The sequence below is a fragment of the Diospyros lotus genome, chromosome 13 (genome assembly GCF_014633365.1).
Source record: "Diospyros lotus cultivar Yz01 chromosome 13, ASM1463336v1, whole genome shotgun sequence".
Lineage (NCBI taxonomy): Eukaryota > Viridiplantae > Streptophyta > Magnoliopsida > Ericales > Ebenaceae > Diospyros > Diospyros lotus.
The window spans coordinates 1,217,386-1,236,973 of record NC_068350.1 but is presented as its reverse complement, the minus strand read 5'-3'; the positions used below and the strand labels follow the sequence as shown (position 1 = coordinate 1,236,973).

The following is a 19,588-nucleotide window of genomic DNA, read 5'->3' as shown; positions in this document are numbered from 1 at the left end:
CGATTTTATGGACACTTTTTCGATCCCACTTAAAATCCCGATTTTAACAACCTTGGTCTCATTGATTATTATGGCATGATTAATGTGTATTTAATTTTGTCAAGAAATGTGTAAAGAGATAAAAGAATTCACTTAAAGACTTGATTTGGGTTAGTGAATGACGAGTTTTGATCTCTAAAACCCATTATAGTGGGTTCAAAATGGTGAGAGAGACAAATTTTTAGATCTCGCCATAATAAATTTAATATGATAAGAGAGATTGAAAAGGAAGAGTGAGACGACGATATGCTTTGATTGACCAAATAAAAGAAAGAAAAGGAGAAGAGTTGCTATTTTTTTTTTAATTTTATGTTTAATTAGATTTGATTTTATATAATTTAATTAAAGATATTAAAACAAAACCATAGAGGCTTTAGGGCTAATTTTAAAATGCAAAAAATGTTTTTAAAATGCTTTTGTGGACTTTGACATTTTCAATTCTGCGCCCCGAAAATTTTGGAATGGGAAGGGTTTGACTTACGTGTGAACAAATCTTTGTGGCTTTGAATTAATTTATATTTTTAATATATTAGAGTTGAATTGATATTATAATTAAATTGATTGAATAATTTTTATTTGGTATATGTTCGGAATTTATTCGATGTGCATTCGAATCCTTGTTATCAAAACAAATATATATTTACACAATTTTCTCGATTAACTAGATAACAAAAATAGTAGATGGAGAAGCATTACAAAGAATGAATTAATTTAGGCTACTCTACGATAAATGGTTTGTGAAACGATGGATGACGATGCCGAAGTATTGATTTCTATATCAAATGGTTGTTACAGAGCACAAGCACGGCCAGAGAGTTTATGATAATTAGTCCATAATGATTTGGAGTTTACTCAATTTTAAAGATATAATTAGTGATAGATTCTTATCCATACTACAACAAATAGATTTGTAGGGTCACTCTCAATTGATAAAACTTGATGAATTAAAGTTGGGTTTTATAATTTAGTTAGACATATATTTAACAAAGATATTCTTATCATTGAACAATAATTTTTTCAATAAACACATACTAACAATACTATATATCATCACTTTCACCTTAAATTTTTTTGAAAAATAATTTTTTTTGGTAATATCACACGTGGCAAGACATTCAATTTTTATAGTGAAACAATTAGTTAAAAGAGATCCAAACAAGATATAATTGCCCACGGAATTTGAAACCTTAATGGAAAATGAATTGATTCTTAAATTTAATTAGGAATAATTTGTTTGTGGAATAGGGGGTGGTCGGCCGGTGTTACTGTTACCCCATCTGGAATGAAACATAAGATCCATTTCGTCGTCGTCAAGTTTGTACTTTTCATTATAATTATATGATGATATGAAACGACTAACATCAATCAAACAAAAGGCCATTCATTCATTCATTCACGGAACTAATTGAATATTCCAAGTAATTAATTAATTGATTCCTAAAAGTTGTGAAACCGTCGGTTCCCCACTGCCGACCAAAATGAATCATTTCTGTCGTCAGTCAGACATGAACAATATATATATATATATGTATAATTCAACATAAGTGTACTATGTATAATAATAGTACGTGGATATCTTAGAATTAAAATATAAACTCTAGTAAGATATATATGTATTTGATTAGGTAATCATTCCGTCTGGACGGAGTTGGCTTTACATCAATAGAACTAAGACCAATATTTCTAAATATTTTACACTTTAGGAATAGTATAGATCGTCAGTTGCATGTATTTAAGAGCATAATATATGTGAGGCCGTTAATTCGATTTTATCTTTGTGTAAAATTGTAATACCTCGAGAGTCCAGAGAAATTAGTATATATCGAGGATAGTGTAAGAAAGGAAACAATACCAGCTGGATACCTTTTGGGCTGAATGTTGGCAAAGAACTCCCAAGTTAAGCGTGCTTGACCTGGGGTAATTCAGGGATGGGTGACCCCCCTGGGAAGTTCGTGTAAGCCCATCAGAGTAAGTTGTTCCGGTCCTTCCTATTGCTCGAACGGGATGTTACAAATGGTATCAGAGCCGACCCTTGGCGAAGGCGGTCCGATGAGGGCGAGGAATGGCGCCGGGGCTTGAGGGCCTGTACAAGGAGCGGTTTCTGGCAAGCTTCTAAGATGGCAGCCCCCAAGGGGAGAAGGTCTGGGACCAGTTGTAAGGTCGCATGACGAGGACGTCATGTGCTTAAGGGGGGGAGAATGTAATATCCCGAGAGCCCAGAGAAGTTAGTATATATCGAGGATAGTGTAAGAAAGGAAATAACACTAGCTGGATACCTTTTGGGCTGAATGTTGGCAAAGAACTCCCAAGTTAAGCGTGCTTGACCTGGGGTAATCCAGGGATGGGTGACCCCCCTGGGAAGTTTGTGTAAGCCCATCAGGGTAAATTGTTCCGGTCCTTCCTATCGCTCGAACGAAATGTTACAAAAATTATATAATTATTTCTTTCTATCTTAGAGGTCATGTGCTGAGTTTTGACTTACAGTTAATTTTTACATATATTTATGGTGGGTCAAGATAGATCTTAAATTTTAAAGATAGTGAAATAATCTAAGTTACAAAGTTATATGTGAGGTCTCTTGAGTTTTCAATCTTACAAAAAAAAAAAAAAAAAAAAAAAATTAGACCAATTAGGATTAAGTTCGAACTCGGGGGTAGTCTTGAATATTTTTTCTTGTTTTTTAATATATATATTTTTAAATATGCATATGTATACCTATATATGTATTATTCAAACAATTTTTTTAATAAAAAATTTAAATAAAAATCAACCAGTTTATATTTTAATAATATATTACATGTATATTATACTATTATTTATTATTAATAAATAATATTATTTATCTTTAACTATATAATCTAGACTAAAAAGTAAACAAATCAATTTCTTAATCCGAACTAAGATTTAAATACCTCTAGAGTTGGGCACATAATCTCTTAGTAATTTTAAATATTTGTGCTTCTAATAATATTTAATATTTTATATGGACTGTGCCAGAGTTGACTTTTTTCCTTTTTTAAATGAGAAAGTTATTGTGAAGTCCCACTAAGGTGACTAACACACAGAATTAGTGACAGAAAACAATGAAATAAATTGTTTTGTCGCTACACTTACATTCCAAAATTTTTAATATCTCTATTGTAAATTGCGATGAAAAATTATATTCATCGGTAATATATCTTGACACAAAAATTAGTGATGAGATTTAAAAAAAAAAATTATAATGAAGTTTTACCATAAATCAATTAGGGTGCATTTGATTGCAAGGGTGGAGTGGAAAAAAAATAAATTTCTGGAAATTGAAAGTTTAAACTGTTTGATTGGTATAATATTTTTCTTAGAAAATGATGTTATTTTTCATCTTTTGGTATTTGATTGGTAATATTTTTTCATAGAATTTGATCATTTTTCTGGTATTTCGTGTTTAATAGGCATTATTTTTCATAGAAAATGACACATTTTTCATGGAATTCAATGGTGAAAATGTATTAAAAAATATTAAATCTTGTATAGAAAAATTAAAATAATAACATATTTTAAATTAATTAAATTATTTTCTCAAAAAAATAAAATTACAAAATTAATTTTTTTTTGTTTTTTTAAAAAATAATTTATACGTAATTTTTGGCATATTTCTTTTTTATACATTTATATTTATTAATTATTAAAAATATAAAATATAAAATAATTTACAAACCCTCCCCACCCACCTACCCTTCTTCTTCATCCCCAGCTGCCGCCCACTCACTGTCTTTCTCAATTGTCAGGAAAATTCCATCTCCTTTCCCTTAAGGAATTTGATTTCCATGATTTGAAGGAAAATGGCCTCACGTGACCATTAATGGAAAAATGAGTTCCTTGAAAAAAAAATGCTATCAAACAATGCAAAAGTTGAAAAATGGGTAAAAAAATTACCTTTTCCTTGAAAAATTTGGACTATCAAACACGCCCTTAGATAATTGGTGAGGTCGAATTTTGCATCGGCAAGATATGTACTTTAGTGATGGATTTTGACATGGTAGTATTAACCTAATTGGTGGCTGATATTAGGTTACGATATTTGTTGCAAAATTTATTATTTTTTGGAAAAATGAATAAAATTTTAATTGTGATTTCTACCGATGGTTCTTTTAGTGGCAAATTAAGCTTATACGAAATCCACCCCCAATAGTAGATGTATGAATTTTTAAAATATTTTTTTATATGCTATAGATGATAAGTGGGAATATCCATTATGCCCTTTATCTTTTAAAAGGGTAAATTTTACATATCACTTTTGAGTTTTGTTTAAAGCATATCGATTATTTTTGTATTTAAAAAAAAAAACACTTACCTCTTTTGCCGTTAACTTATATTGAAAATTGACTGTTTTATCTTTATTTTTAATCCTTCTCATTTCCCTCTCTTTTCTTTGCTCGGTGATCACCATGGTTGCTGACATGCTTTTTTTTCTCCAATTTCACTTCGATAATAAAGCAATGGGAAAGAAATCCCACTCGTCTCAATCGTTGCCTTTAGCAACTTTGCGACGAGGAGATTTGGAACCTTTTTCGGGGAGAATTGCAATGAGTAAGTGATTGAGAGCATGTTGAGAATACCTAGTTGGGATTATTAGTTATTTAGTTGGCAATTAGCTAGTTGTTATAACTGTTGTAACAAATTGTTCACATGTCAATACCTGTATAGGAAATTGTTATGTTGTTTGCGTCGGGAAACATAAGACTTGCTCGATGGGGACAAAATCAAAGGGAGAGGAGTGGGCTCACCCTCTCCACACCCACCCCCTGCATGCCCGCGTCAATGTGGGCAACAAATCGCCCCTCTACCTGTACATAGTATAAATAGTGTAGTAATTATACCTCATTTAGAATAGAGAAATTGAATAACAGTTTTCTTCTTCAAGTTAATTTTCTATTTTTTTCCATCGATTCTCTCCCAATTTTCTTCAGAATAGTTGGGGCGATGATAGAGAACGGTGTGCTAAGTCTCTTTATCTTTATATATATATAAAAAAAATTTCTTTCTCTTTCAACCAGAAAATAACCAAAAAATTGGGATCAAGGAACCAAGATTTTCTAGGTTTCTCTCGATTGAACTTAGAAAATTTGAGTTTCAATTCAGAGTTTTGGAACCGAGAAATCTAAATTCTTCCACTTGATTGAACTTGATATTTTAGGTTCAATAGAGAGGAAAAATCCAAATTTCTAAATTCCTCTAAATTGTCAATCGTCTTTCTCTATCTTACTATATATATCTTTCCATTATGATCTTATCTTTTGAAAAGGTAAATTTTACGTATCACTTTTGAGTTTTGTTTAAAGCATATTATATTGATCATTTTTGTATTTGAAAAAAACACTTAACCTCTTTTGTAGTTAACTTATATTGGAAATTGACCATTTTATCTTTATTTTTAATCCTTCCCATTTCTCTCTCTCTTCTATGCTATATGACGACCATGGCTGTTGACATGCTCATTTTCTCCCTTTTCACTTCGATAGTGAGGCAATGGGAAAGAATTCCCACTCGTTGCAATCGTCACCTCTAGTGACTTTGTGACGAACCTTTTTCAAGGAGAATCACAATAAGTAAGCGATGGAGAACATGTTGAGAATACCTAGCTAGGATTATTAATTATTTAGTTGGTAGGTAGTTAGCTAGTTGCTATAGCGGTTGTAACAAATTGTCCACATGTCAATACCCGTACATAGTGTAAATAACGTAGCAACTATACCTCATTTAGAACAGAGAAACTGAATAACAATTTTCTTTTTCTTCTTCGAATTGATTTCCTATTTTCTACCATGGATTCTCTCCCATGTTTCTTTAGAACAACTGGGGCAATGACAGAGAACAGCGTGCTAAGTCTCTTTATCTTTATATATATCATTATTTCTCTCTTTTTTTACCAGAAAATAACGAAAAAAAATAGATTCAAGGAACCAAGATTTTCTAGGTTTCTCTCAATTGAACTTAGAAACTCTAGGTCTCGATTGAGAGTTTCAGAACCAAGAAATCTGGATTCTTCTACTTGATTTAACCCGATTTCACAGTTCAATAGAGAAGAACCCAAATTTCTAAATTCCTCTCAATAGGTTAAGCTAGATTGTCCATCATCTTTCTCTATTTTTCTATATATATATATATATATCTATATTATTATCGACTTATTCTCTTATCTCTCTACCTCTATCTCATTTCTCTTTCTCATAAATCAGTTCTTCCTCTTTCTTCCTTTTAACATTGATGGATTTGAACCCATCAATAATGACACTAGTATATCGATATTTTTTATTTTTGTTTTTTTAATGACAAATGCATTTTGGGATTTTTAACAAAATTAACTATTATTTTTTAACAATCAAGGTATGTACGTATAAATTTTATGAAACCCAAAGAGCCAAAATGGAATTAGTATAGATAAATTTCGTTATTTGGACAAATTATTAATAGATAAAAAGACAATTAAATAGAAATGGAGTGGCCTAGTGTAATTTGCAAAACCTATGTACACAAGGGTGAGTGGGTGCACTACAACAAATTTTGGATTAAGAGGCATTTAAAAATGCCTTAATAGATAGTTTCTTGAGGCATTTTAACTATTAGGGCATTAATAATAATGCCCCATGTAACTGTGCCCCAAAAACGTATTGAGGCACTTACAAATGCCTTAAAAATAATTATAAATTTAAGTTTATTGTAATGCTTAAAAATGCCTCAAAAATTACTGTAAATTTATTTTTCATATCCCCCAGAAGGCCTTCTCTTAATTCTAACTTACTTCCCCCTTGACTCGAACCCTAAACCTTTCCTTCTTCTTGCACACGCGTGACCACCTAATCTGCACATCATCTTATTAATATATGTGTCTATATTTATTTTATAGTATATCTAAGTTTCATTAGAATTATTTTATTGGGGCACTTAAGATTTGTCTATTAGGGCACTTCATCAGAGTGTCTTGTTAGAATTATTTTAATGGGGCATTTCAAAAATTATGCCCTATTAGATTTATCTATTAAGACACTTATATTTGTCTATTAAGGCATTTCATTGTTGTGCCTCATTAGAATTGTTATATTGAGGCACTTTATTAAATTGTGCCTTAAAATGATATTTTATAAGGCACTTAATTATTGTGCTTCATTAAAGTTATTGTATTTGGGCACTTTTTTAAATTGTGCCTTAAAATGGTATTTTAGAAGACACTTTCTAAAAAATGCCCTAAAAAAGATGTCTCAACAAATCATTTTTGTTGTAGTGGTGGAGATCTTCTCCGATCATTGTTAATTTGACCAAGAGAGAAAGAGAGAATTTGAGAGATTAAGAAGGAAGGAAAGAAGAAAGGCCGAAAATGGAGAAGAGAAAGGAGTTGCCTAGGGGTGGTGAAGACATATCCTTCACATTTCCTTACCTAAAGTTTACACAACTTAAGATAGAGGCTTATCTCCATCATAACACCGTATCAAGGCTATAAACAAAGCTTTGGGAATCAAAATCGTAATTAAGCACCCTTAATGCATGAACGAGAGCACAGTACGTCTACTTGCCTCCTTACGGATTTAAGCCATACCCTTATTCCCTACCCCTATCCAACAACTAAAGATCAATAAATGGCCACTCTTCCACCAACAAAATAACACCCCTAGTAGACAAGTCTAATTCGATTCCAAAAGATGGAATGCTTTTGTTGGGTGATCGTACAATTCATTTATCTAGCTGACTCACTCAAGCTATTCTATGGGCAACCAACAGAGGGTATGGCTTGACCCACCACCGTTTTTGCACCTAGTCTTCACTTGAGTTTCATTGATGTCTTGATTATTTATGTTAGTTTGATCTCTAGTTGTTAAGAGTTTCTTGAGCAAGAATAACTCTACTTTTTGAAACATTAATTCAAGGAGAGAGAATGACATACACCTCCAAGTGAACTAATAGACCATGTTCGAGTGAACAACTAGATCCAAAGTGAACAACCACTTAGAAACTATGAAGACTTGAGGGTGAAAAGAAAGGAAAAAATGGCTTCATCTCTAGCTAGAGAGAAAAACAGTCACCTAAGTAAGAGGTGGAGGCAACAAGTTCAGAGCAAAAAATCAACTCTCTCTTATTTTAGTTTTACCCTTAAGATAAAACGTATATATTGACAAGTGACATGATCTACTGTCACAAGGTTGATTGACTAGGCGCACCAAAGGTCAAAACATGATGTTTTTCAATCACTTCGAGTTCTTTGACAAAATAATCATCATAATTAAGTTATAACTTCTAATCTTTTTCAGTGAAAAAACTAGAAGAGACCAAAATAGTACAAACTTATATAAAGAGAGATCATAAAAGCAGAAATTGTCTAAACGTGCGTTAATTAATCTCTAAGTGAAAGTAGTGAATTAATCTACACAATTAGGACTGCTTGTGCCATGGCTACTTTAGGCCCCAATATTCAATTAATCACAGACCGGCCGTGGGTAATCAAAAACCTCAATTATTTAAAAGCAATTAATGCTTAATGGCCCACTAATTACAATTGTGACAGCTAATTAGAGAGCCAAGTTAACACCTACATTAGATGGATCAAACTGCCGAAAGTGCAGCCATTATAATCACAAGCAAAATCCAAGATCACATCCACACGTGAGCTAGCTAGTCATGAAACATATATATGATTCAAATGCACGTTTAATCACCCATCAACACCACTTCTACTGTGTTCGCATTCTTTGACTCCTCATGCCAAACAAGATCTTGAAAATGGTACTAATTTATAAATTTACCTCAAAAATGTTTTATTGGAAGAGTCTATCACGATATATCACGTGTTATACAATTTAGAGTGTCTCGTGTCTTTTTACTGGTTAGAACAATATTACATGTGCTCTGTTAACTTCTTTGTCATACCCGACAAAAGGGTCTTAACCTGAAAAATCTTATCTAGAGTCGTAAAATCTTGACCGAGTGATTTGGCCAAAATTCTTTCTCAATAATAGTAAATTTGATCATGAGTAAGATTTCAATAGGTAAGAATAATATTTGGCTTTAAAGACTTGTTCTTATTTATCTTTTTTTTTAAATACTAACTTAATTATTGAAGACTATAACAAATGAAAAATATCCCCCTATTACAAAAGTTTAATTGTCAAAATCCTTAGTCGTCTTTTTCAACATCATCAATTTCTTTTCTACATATCACTGTGTGTATATGTGTGTGTATATACATATATAAAGTAGAAATGTCAAGATGGTTTGCTTCTGCTGCTTCTACTTAATCACGGCTTGTGTTTACACTAGTCCGCTGATTATGTTCGGTTAGGGGTTTTGTAGCTTGTGACCTAGACAGCACAACATGGCTAAGTAAGGGCTCGCTCTTACCACAACATGTGAGTCATGCATGCCTGTCGCAAGACAAGACATGACATGAATAGTATCAGGTGGAGGCTGTCTTGACATGACCCTACTATTTGACATTATTTATAATTCAAAATTTCTCAATTATAACTAATCATGTTGACCCTTTAATATATTTACAATTAATTGTTATTTGTGGTGAGAACAAAATTTGAAAGCTTCACATTCTCTTCATATTTAAAAAGACACAATAAAAACAACTCCTATAATTAACATGAAACAAAAAATGAAAAAAGAATTATTTGTATCACCTTTCGAGGTTCTATTTATTACTTATTAATTTTTAAATAATTTAAATTTACCCATAACTCAACAACAATTTATCTTTCCATTAAGAGTGTATTAATGATTATTTGTTAAAAAGGAAGAAATATTTTGTATTATTTTTCATTCCCATCTCCAAAACTATATATATATATATATATATGAAATGATGTCATTTTGCTATTTTTTTAAAAATGACATTAAATTAATTATGTAATTAATCATGCCAATGATGGTCCCCCTTTTGACTATAGCTCGTGTGGTGCATTGTTGACTATGCTACATCAATGAACCAAGCTATTTTTTTCTTCCTTTTTCATTTTTAACTTTTTTTTTTAAATTTGTTTCCATATTTATTAATTTTTTTGTACTAATTAATATTTCAAAATAAGTACAAAGTCGCTTGCGAGCAACTCCAAACTTGGCTAGATTAAGAATCGTTCAAGCATGTTTATTTAGTTAAATTAATAATATTTTTAAGTTTGTTTAGTAAATTGATTGACCTTTGTTTCGACTTATAAACAATCATATTTTCAGTTCACTTCTATATATTCATTTCTAAGCTCGTTTATGGATTTGTTTTGAGGGCGTGCTTTTAAATAGTTTGGTTTTTATAATGGGATTTTTTTTATCATATTATTTATATTATTCAAGATTTTATATATGATTAATTTACAAAAACAAACTGATTAATATAAATATTTTTTAAAAGAGTTAAATTTATATCAAAATAAACTAATTTAATTTATATGTTGAATTGAATCGAGCCCAAATAAATTTATAATGGATTTTATATTTAAAATTTATAAAAAATCTCCTATGAAAATCATTTAATATAAATGAGCTCACCAACTTCTGGTCCAAAACAAATAAATACATTCAAACTTTTATAAATCTCACTAGACTTTGCTTGTTTCCAACCTTATCTAAAAGTAGAGATGGTAATTAAAGGGTCAATAAATGACTTAATATATATTTAGTTGTTTCTTTGACCTAATAATGCCCATTTGGAAATATTAAAGACGAGATAGAGCTGGAGGACTACTAATGTGTAGCCATGCTCTGCAACCTGAAACACGTATGAATAATTTCTCCAATACTTTTAATATTAAGGTTTTTTTTTTTTTTTTTTTTTAGTGAGTGTTGCCATGCTCTGCAACATGGAACAAGTATGAATAATTTCTTCAATACTTTTAATATTAAGGTTTTTTTTATTTAAATTATTATGGTCTGGACTAAGAAAAAGGAAAAAGTTCAAAAAGTTCACTAGCTAGGTTTTCAAACCTGTTGGGGTTTATTAAATTTTTTGTATTATTTAATGTTTAAAATTTATTTAAAACAATAACAAGCTGTCCTGCTTTGACAACTTGTTAAATTCTAGTGAAAATTACATCTATATGATAGCACAGATAATTCCAGCTGTGGGAGTATTACTTTTAAATCCAAGTCCTAGTTGAAAAGAGGAAGAATGATAAAATTGATTATCTCGAAAGATGAATAAGTCTATTTATTTATTTCCACATTCCTTCTTTTATTATACATACTCACCTAGATATATACCTCAATCTATATTAATTAGAATTATAATTTAATAATTAGAATATAAATATAATAATTCAAATTGAATTAATAATTTATTTTAATTTTAGATTATTAGAGAGAGAGAGGAAGAAGAAGCATACCCTTGAGCAAGCAAATAAGGGCTCTAGTGAGTAGGTCAAGTGATAAAGTGATAAAGGATCGTGTATGATTTTTGATACCTTCCAACATATTTCTATTTGAACATGCTCTGAGGTTAGTTTTGATATTGTTAGTTTGTTTTGGTGTTTCCAATTGTTGGTTTGTTTGTTTGTTTTTTTTTTTTTTTTTTGTGATTGTTCGGGATATATCCTAGTGTAAGTTGTAGATATTTTATGATTTTTCTATTAATATACACTTACTTACAAAAATAAATAAATTATGAACCTATTAATTTTTTTTAAAAAAGAATTACTTTAAATAGGGTATAACCAACTTAAAACTCATTTACCCCTCCCATTAAATTTCTTGTCTCTTGATCCCAAATTTTTCTTTTTTCACTAAGAAAATTCTATTATGCATTTATTACACCTATATAGGTAATATGCCTATATAAAGGGGTACGTAGTATCTTAAAATTCAGATACGATATTTATTATACATTTATTATATCACTATTACATCACTCCCAAGCATAATGATGGACTTGAGTGTCGGAGGAACTATCAGAGAATCAGACCCCTCCTTTATTTTTTGCAGAAAGAGTCAATTTAGACAAGTTCCAACTCGAAGATTGCTTAAACTACCTTAAAACCAAAACCCACCCAAAGACAATATCATGAATCTAGTTATAATCAATCTTAATTAAAACACATGTCATAACTTAAAACTTATTGCCCCTCCATTGAATTTCTGGTCTCCTAATCCCAAATTTTTCTTCCTTTTTTAATTTTTCAATAAGAAAATTCTAACTCTTTCTTGTTTTCAAAATGTTGATCATACTGTCTTAATTATTGAAGGAAAGAAAAGGCAAGAAAGATTAGACCAATTAAGGAGCTCCCATCTTGGACTGCAATATATGCTTACATATAAATTATAAATCTTTATACTTATTTTAATTAAAAATATTTGAAATGAGTTAATTAGGGACCCACTAGGATTCATTTGCATTCCTAATTAAATACATATATGTATACCAATTAATATCTATAAATTAAAGAGCCAATCCCTTGGGTAACTTGCTCGGTAATATCCTAATTAATGTCGAGACTGGAGATTTAAAATTTAAGTAAGGTGTCGACCAATTGTTTGAGTGATTATTCCATACATGATCAGTGAAGAGTTAATGATATTACTTAGATAATTTTTAAATATCTTAATTAATAGTTAATATATTTTGACCCCACCAAATTAAAAAGCTAAAGAGAGAAAAGACAAAGGAAAATAACATATAACAACTCCCTCGTGGAAATCCATTATGATTATGATTGCCCTGCAAGATGACAAATTGACAAATTAAGGCCTTTGGCGATCAATTGAAGGAAAACATTATTTAGGCACTTAGTTTGTGATATTTTTTACGATATTTATGTATTAATATATTGTATTTTGTGTATGTAAATATATAATATATCAATGCACGAATATTATCAAATGCGTCGCACTTAAATGTCTAAATAGCATTTCCGATCGAATTAGTCATCTAGAAGAGCCATATATATGTAGGTTTCTAAGTAATTAAGAAGTCATTGGAGAAATTAATCACCCTTCACTGCCAGTCGTGCATGCATGCATCACATAAAGACAAACAACTAAAAGGATATTTAATTAATTAGGTCTATAACAATAATTAACAGCTATGGAGGCTTACATCGTACAACAAAGTCAGTGATTAAAACAATAAAATCATCCAGCTAATATATTCCTTGACTTATGTGGAAAACCTAGTAGCCTATACATAGATAGATATATATATATATATATGTATGTATATAACGAGGTAATAATAACAGAGTAGAGGGTTATGAGCTATTTGTTAATTCATATTACTTTTCATATTGGGATCATAATAAATCACTACAATAAATTGTTTTTAGAGGCAAATAACTAGAGTTAAATAGAGACAAAACTTAATAAATGTCTTTAAATATTTTATTATATGTATTTAAATTATTTAATACGTGCCTCTAATAATAATTGCCACTAAAGTTAAGCAAATAGGGTGCATCTATGGCAAACAAGAGAGATATGTCTGTCTTGTTTGCTTATATATATATATATATATATGATCACTAATTGTACTTTTAGTGGCAATTTAGTATTATTAGAGACACCTATTGAAAGATTTAGAGATATTTTTAATTTTTGTCTCTAATAATTATACTTGACTCTAATTATTTGCTTGTAAAAGGCAAATTTGTCGCGGTGAGTATTGAAATATATAAGTTGTTGAATTGAAGAGTCTTGGCTCCAATTGCTTATTAGAGAAGGTTTAAGTCCTTCCGTACAACTAGTATTACTCATAGAAGGAGAAACTACATATAAAAAGTCTAGACTAAGTGATGTGATTGGGTCTCTAAGCATGAAGATGTTGGTAATCAATTATAACACCCCATTTGCATCATCAAATCCCTTAGATTTTTCCTCTCTTGACAATTTAGATTATTGGTAATCAAGATTGATGTGTCCAAATCTTTTGATCTCACATGGATCTTATTGAAGCTTTGGGTTCCCACCAAATTCTTTAATGCATGGATCACTCGATACCTTGACACAACATCATTATTCGTTCTTTTATAAACAACAATCCGTTTAGAAGAATCATTTCATAAAGGGGTCTCTTTAATAAGGGAACACGAAATTATGGCTCTATTTAAGATACTGTATCGATCATAAATAAGCAAATCTCTTCTCGAAATTAAGCTATCACCTAATGGTCCTCTATCCAATCAGCCATCTAATGTTTGTAAACAATCATTTTACTTGTGCCAAGAAAATCAAGCTAATGCCATATGGGTAAATCATTGCATAAATGATAGTAGTCCTGGCCTTACAGTCAAACTTGAGCCCTTTTATATCTTCCAATATGGTGGTTGAAGCCTTGTGGCAATTGGCCATCTTATTAATGAGATGGATTCCATGACGATTTCCTTTGTGGCTCTTAGGTTATTAAGCCTCTTCCATTATCGCTACCTAACCTCCTCCTAATTTCAATAGCTCTTTCTCACATTTCACCTTGTCAATGGTCATCCCTCACCTTTTACCCTTGATTTACTCTTTCCCCTAACCTGTCCCCTGTTTTACAACTACTCGCTCTTGGTTTTTAAGCCCTTTCACTTTGAAATCAATATATTGGATCTCAATTTTCGGATAGGATTTGGGATCTAGGGGAAGAGAATCCATGCGTTCCCTCTTTTCTCTTTGTTTCAATGGTGGTTATATATATATATATCACTAGCCCGATCTCTCCTCTTGGGTGCTTTTGCGGGTTGATGTTGATGAAATTGATGATGTCAATGCAAAAGAAGATAGTGCCACATCCCATATCTACTTAATTAGCTATATATCATTAGCTGATCTTCTAGGGTTTTCCTTTATGCATGGTTGAGCTTTGGTGTTAATTTGTTGATGTACTATGTTTGCTTTACGTACGTAGTTTATGTTTCTAGCATTAGGTGCCTTTTTGTTTCCTTCTTCTATTCTGATTTTGTGTTTAGGGCTTTATATATAGTCCTCTTGGAATGTTAAGCAACCTTCTTTGGCTTCTATTTAGTTGGTTCTTAATTGGGAAAACCTGTAAAGTGGTTTTCTTTGCTTTTTGTACGTACTGTGGCCTTTCTAGGTCATGATTTCTCCCTTTCATAATATTGGGTGTTCCAAGCTACTTTGTAAGCCTTGTGTCCACAATATAATGTCCTTGTGCCCCCTGACCTGTGGCCTCTGATGCTGGCTTTGTTTGCTTTTTCTCTTTGATCAATTTTATATGTTCGTTTTTTGCTACTCGATCTATATATTGGCTTTCGCTAGTTATATAGGTTTAGTCTGTGATCTCTCTCTTTTTTTGAGATCAATTCATTTTCAAACAATAAATAAATAAATAAATAAAAGTATTTTGAGTTGAGAAGACAAGTGATACGATTGGTTCAATGTTTTTGCTAGTCAAAGGAGCTAATAACCTCCATATAACAACAACTTAATTATATTTCTTTTTTAATTATTTGTTTGGTTAACTTGGGAAGCTATTTAATTAGTTTATAAACTCTTTCAATATTTCTTTTTTCTTTCAAAAGCTAGCACTCTCTATCTAGAGTAGTTTTCTAAAAAAAAAAAAAAAAAAATTTACACGAATAGAAAATATTTAGAAATTGTGTTTAAATTGATTTTTTTTTTAAATTAGATGTTTTTATGATGTTTTCTTTTGCTAATAATATTTACCATGTTTTCCAAAGTTTTTCCAAAGGGAAAACACCTTGAAATGTCCCAAGATCGAATCTAGCTTCTTCACAAAATCAAAAAAGTCTTTCTTCACGTACGTCTTCTTCTTGCAATCCTCTTCTTCACGTCCATCGTTGTCGTGCCGAGCGTCATTGACCATTGCTTCTGTCTTCATCGTCCACAGTTGTCGTGTGCTCCTCTTCCTTAATTTATCAACCTCTCATTCTCAGATTCGCAGCTCCTTTGCCACCATCGATCATTGCATATATATATATTTCTCGCCAATGAGCCATCGTCTGTTTCACGACTGTTGCTAATCATTGCAGATACTTCAACTTCCTCTAGCGATCGTTCCTCTTCGATCAGCTTCGCTGACTCGTTGTCGTCAATCGTGGCAGATCCTTAATTCTCCGATCGTTGGAGATCTGTCGTCAATCGTCACCACTGTGAGTAACCGACCTTTCCTCTTAATTAGCTTCACAGACCTTTTGCCACCAATTTGACACAGATCCGTCACCGTCGTGATTCGCCTCCTTAGCTTCACCGCCGTTCGTCCCTGCATGAATGCATTTATTTGGTAGTTGTTTTTGATAAATTATCATGAATTTATCAATTAATTAATGTTTTCATTTTTGATTTGTCTATTTTCAATTAATGTTTCCAGGTAAAAAATTTCCTAATTTTGAATACGTTTTTCATTTTTAATTAAAAACTAAAACTGGTTTCATATTTGACAAAAGTGAACTCATTTTTTTCATTTTTCTCTAATTTTTTGTAAAAAAAAAAAATATAAAAATAGAGATGAAAACTGGAGATGATGAAAAACATAAAACATTCTCTGCAAGTAAACAATCCCTATAGTTTTTCAAGTAGTAAACTAAAATACCCTCAAAATCTAAAATTTACAACATAAATCCGTCATCAAGCTGTAGAGCTTATAATTAATTAACCGCATACAGTTCAAGCTAAACCAAGCGCCGGCCATGTCTAGGTAGTGTCTGTTGGAGGGTTGGCTGTTCTCTCCCTCCCCGTGGCTCCTACGAGCTCTTGGCCTTGGCTTCTATGCCAGCAGGTGCATGCCCTCTTGCTGGGCAATGCTGTTTTTGTGTTAATTTGCCAGCCAGTTTCTCCAATTGACTTCAAATATGTAGAGTGAACGTAATACAAACCCTTATTTTTTTGTGTTTTTTTCTTCTTGTTAAGGTAATATAAACGGTTCTATATATTCTTACTTCACTGCATGAATTAGAGTTCTGGCTCCAAGTGCCCTCGGTTTCAGCTTCCTTGTAATACACATCACACATGGTTAATCGGGAATATACTATAGTACATGCATGCGTCACATATATCTTGCTTTTGAAAGTTTCAAACTTTGATCGTATGATAGAACACTGAGAATTAAGCTAATTTTGCGCCGCCAACGTGATCCATCCCTTTAAGTTCTAGAGGTTACAAAGGTCATATATATGTCTGTTGTTAACCGTTCCAAAAAGCATGTACAAGATGCTATATATTCACACATACATACATACATATATATTAACTGCCTACCTAGCTGGGAACATGGCCTTTCTCAGATTGGATCATGCTAACCATATGGTGCAAGCATAACTTATCCATGGCAAGGTGTTGAAGTTCTGGGCAACCAGGAGCAGCTCCTTCGCTTTACTGACAAAGTCCAGACCTTCTCTGCTTTCGATTCTTGGTGTTCGATCATTACCCGGGCATCTTAGCAAGCTAATATAGGTTTCCAGATCATGTACACAGGACGGGTTTTTCATCTTGAAAAAATCTAGGGCTAACTCCACGCCCACATGAGCATAGCAGGAGTCCCCAAAAACCCTAAAATTCTCATTGAACACCACGCCGGGGAGCTTCGTAATGGGGTCATTAACGTTGGCAATTCTAAGAACTTTGACGCCCAGTTCCTCGCAGCGGTGTTTGAAGCCCCAATTTCCCACTCTCGGGCCTGCAAATGAGAACACCGTAACTGGGATTTCTTGCCTTGAATCAACCCTATTCAATCCAAGCTCTGCAATATCATAAGCTAGTAGTAGAGCCAGTGAACTCCCCATGCTGTGCCCGGCTAAGGTTATGCTTATTTCCTCGTTTTTGTACTTGTTCAACAAGCGGGAAACCTCGTAAAGAAGCTGCTCGCGGCAGCTTCCGAGGCCGAATTTGTTGCCCTCGTCCGATGTGTAAAGGCTGAGAAACCCAGCCTCCACCTGGTTAATGGAAGAAACACGGGAACCAAAACAAATAAAACTTCGTCATTGACGTACATGGAATGATCTGAAGTATATCTGTAATATAATACAAATTTCATTTTACCCTAATCTCGACGCACCTTCACTTCCGGACGAGGGTTGTGAGGGTCGAGTCGGGCCGGGGTCAGGGAGCTCATGAAGTTGGCGATCCATTCCGGGTTGGTGACTGTTCCCCGGAATGTGATGAGGATATCTCTCCGACCGAGCCTCCTAGCCTCTTCATCCGAAGCAACCGCGGCGTATCCTATCCAGCGGCCGCAGCAAGAGCCATTCTGGATATTGGGAATGCTGATATTGATATCAGGGGTTGCGTAGATGTACTTGGTAACTTCATAACCTGAATTTACCAAGCCAACTTCTCTCAGCATGTTCTTCTTGCCATACTTGCAGTTCAAGTATCGCTTTGAGGCCGGGTCGAGGTCAAAGGCCTTGTAACAGGCGGCGACAAACTCGCCGTACCGGATGATCTCCTGCCGGAGAAGAGGGTCCAGGGGCTCGAGCAAATCTTCCCAGTTGTTGGAACCCTGAATTTCCCTCCAAACACGGCTTAACGTTGAGCTTGGTCTGGACACCATCTTGGCTGAAACAGCTTCTGGTGCGTTTACCACTGAAGAAACCGCCAATCTCCCATTAACGGAAGTGGGTTTTCTCTTTCTTTTCATGGTCACTGCTTTCCCCACGGAGAAGGAAAATTGGCCGGAAAATGCATCCACCCAGTTTTCTTTCAGAGGATTCATATTAGGGTTAAGGTTCATAGCCACTGATGACGAAGCCATGGACAGAGAGAGATAGAGAGAGAGAGCACGAGGGAGAGTAGAGAGAGTGGAGAAGCTATATATATACACTATACGGGGTGTGGGCGAGAAAAATGGACAGAGAGAGAGAGAGAGAGAGAGAGTTTCCTCGTGATGGGGACAATGAAATGAAGAGCTAAGGGCATGTTTGGCGAGGGTTTGACCAGGATTTTTCAAACCTCAACGTTTGCCATCTGATTTGGTCGGCCGGGGCACTATTGGATTTTGCCATGTTGCGGCTGTTGAAAACTGATGCAAACACATAAAATATTTCACCTTTGGGGCTTCCTTTTCGCATTTCCCTTTTTTTTAATCTTTGTTTTATGCTTTCCATTGCTTCTGCACCTTCTGGTTGACTTCAAAGCTGTGAATACATCTCTCTCTCTCTCTCTCTCTCTCTCTCTGTAGTAACTGCAACACCGTGTTTGGGACATCACTTTGAGGGTGGTTCTCAATACCCCACATTTTAATTATGATGATGACATTAATATATATTCATCTAATTTCTTCAGATTTGATGAATTGATTCCCCAAGATCATGTTTTTATATGGAGAGAATGTTGGTTTTCTTCGGCTATATAAGTACACTTTGAGATGAGATGGCTACTAATTAATATATTTAGTTTACTAATTGAATCCCATATACTTGTTACTTTTCCACCAATGTTTAATATTGATGGCAATCTTATTATTGGGGACTTAAAAGATCATTATATATGTTTAATATATATATATATCTATATGAAAAAAGTTTTATGTGCATAATAGACATTTATTAATATTAAAAAATTAAATTAAAAATAAATCATAATTAAATTATTAATCACATAAAAATTCAAATTTGAGAAAAATTACGAATAATAAATA

At 32.8% G+C, this 19,588-nt stretch overlaps 1 protein-coding gene across 1 annotated transcript; it reads right to left on the bottom strand.

The window, feature by feature from the left end:
• Nucleotides 1-17,243: 17,243 nt before the first annotated feature.
• LOC127788739 (galactolipase DONGLE, chloroplastic) lies at nt 17,244-18,703 on the bottom strand. The gene is made up of 2 exons (XM_052317334.1): nt 18,008-18,703; nt 17,244-17,885 (listed from the first exon to the last, which is right to left on the bottom strand). The coding sequence occupies exons 1-2, from the start codon at nt 18,701-18,703 to the stop codon at nt 17,244-17,246; spliced, it is 1,338 nt and encodes a 445-aa protein (XP_052173294.1).
• Nucleotides 18,704-19,588: the final 885 nt, after the last annotated feature.